General features: G+C 43.5%; 1 protein-coding gene across 1 annotated transcript in view; it reads right to left on the bottom strand.

The window, feature by feature from the left end:
• The window catches only part of SYTL4 (synaptotagmin like 4), a gene marked incomplete in the record, with an annotated part of 71,082 nt that overhangs the window by 13,117 nt on the left and 56,845 nt on the right, over positions 1–1,120 (bottom strand). The window contains 1 exon segment of the mRNA XM_014583261.2: positions 688–849. Coding sequence (XP_014438747.1) covers positions 688–849 — 162 coding nt within the window.

The following is a 1,120-nucleotide window of genomic DNA, read 5'->3' as shown; positions in this document are numbered from 1 at the left end:
TGTGCCAGGCACTGACTGGTACTTGGCATACAATCCTGCAAAAGAGGAATAGTATTGTTAATTCTGTTGTATAGATGAAGAAACTGAGGCTCACCGAAGGTAGGTGACTTACCTAATTTATAAATTAGGTGACTCACCTAACTGGCAAGTGACAAAACCAGGATTCCAATCCAGGTCTGCACTCAGCTCCCAGGTATAATTATGCCATACTGCTACACTCTTAACAGACCATCTCCGAGTAGACATTTTCTACGGCCCATGTAACCAAGAGTACAGCTATTATTGGAGCTCCATGAGTTGCCTTATTTCCTACTTCTTTGGTGAAAAGGTGAGCTTAGAAAAGGGGTGCAGATTAGGATACACCCAGAAGGTTGGTTTGGAGAAGAGGTGCAAGTTAGAATATTAGGACACACTCACAATCTGGAAGGTTAGGAGCAAAGCTTGGCACACATGTGAAAGACTTTCCAAAGCAAAGTCATGGCTTCATGATTTGCCTGGCTTATACAAAAAAGATGACTCACACTTGACATGCAAGTGCCTCAGAAACTGCTGTCAAACTCAGAAAGGCCAGCAGGGTGCACTAGAACTCTACAAAAGACTACAGTCAATGGCGCTGCCAACATAAACCAGCAGAGGCCGCTGCAGGCAATTCTACCTCAGATCCAAGCTGGGGAAAGAGTTTTTTTCCTTTCCATGTAAAGGGAGGCAATGCTTCAGTTTCTTATCAAGCCTCCAGGAATCCATCTGGACCTCTGCCTCTCCAAGGAAAGTGTTTCTCCCAAAACGACCATGATGCCAAACTGAGAACTGCAAGGTCCTCTGAGTCAGGAGGGATTCCAGGATCTCATACTGTGAAGGGAAAGCAGAAGCCCCCAACGATTAGTTAGTGATAATTTCTTGGAAGAGATTATTCTAAAATGTGAACAACCATACCACAGTTCATAGTCCTGAATATCAAATTTCTTCAGTCCATAAGCATTTTGTGTTTCCTCATTCAAAGCCTCAACTTACCCGATTTCACAAAAACCTACCATAGTCCACAGGAGGACTTGGAAAATTAATTTTTCCTTGAGTGGGTCAGAGAACACTGGAACATCCAAAAAGAACTGCCAAGGTGACT

Source organism: Tupaia chinensis, unplaced genomic scaffold (genome assembly GCF_000334495.1).
Source record: "Tupaia chinensis unplaced genomic scaffold, TupChi_1.0 Scaffold144179_1, whole genome shotgun sequence".
Classification (NCBI taxonomy): domain Eukaryota; kingdom Metazoa; phylum Chordata; class Mammalia; order Scandentia; family Tupaiidae; genus Tupaia; species Tupaia belangeri.
The sequence above is the reverse complement of the archived record's forward strand: the minus strand, read 5'-3'. Positions and strand labels throughout refer to the sequence as shown.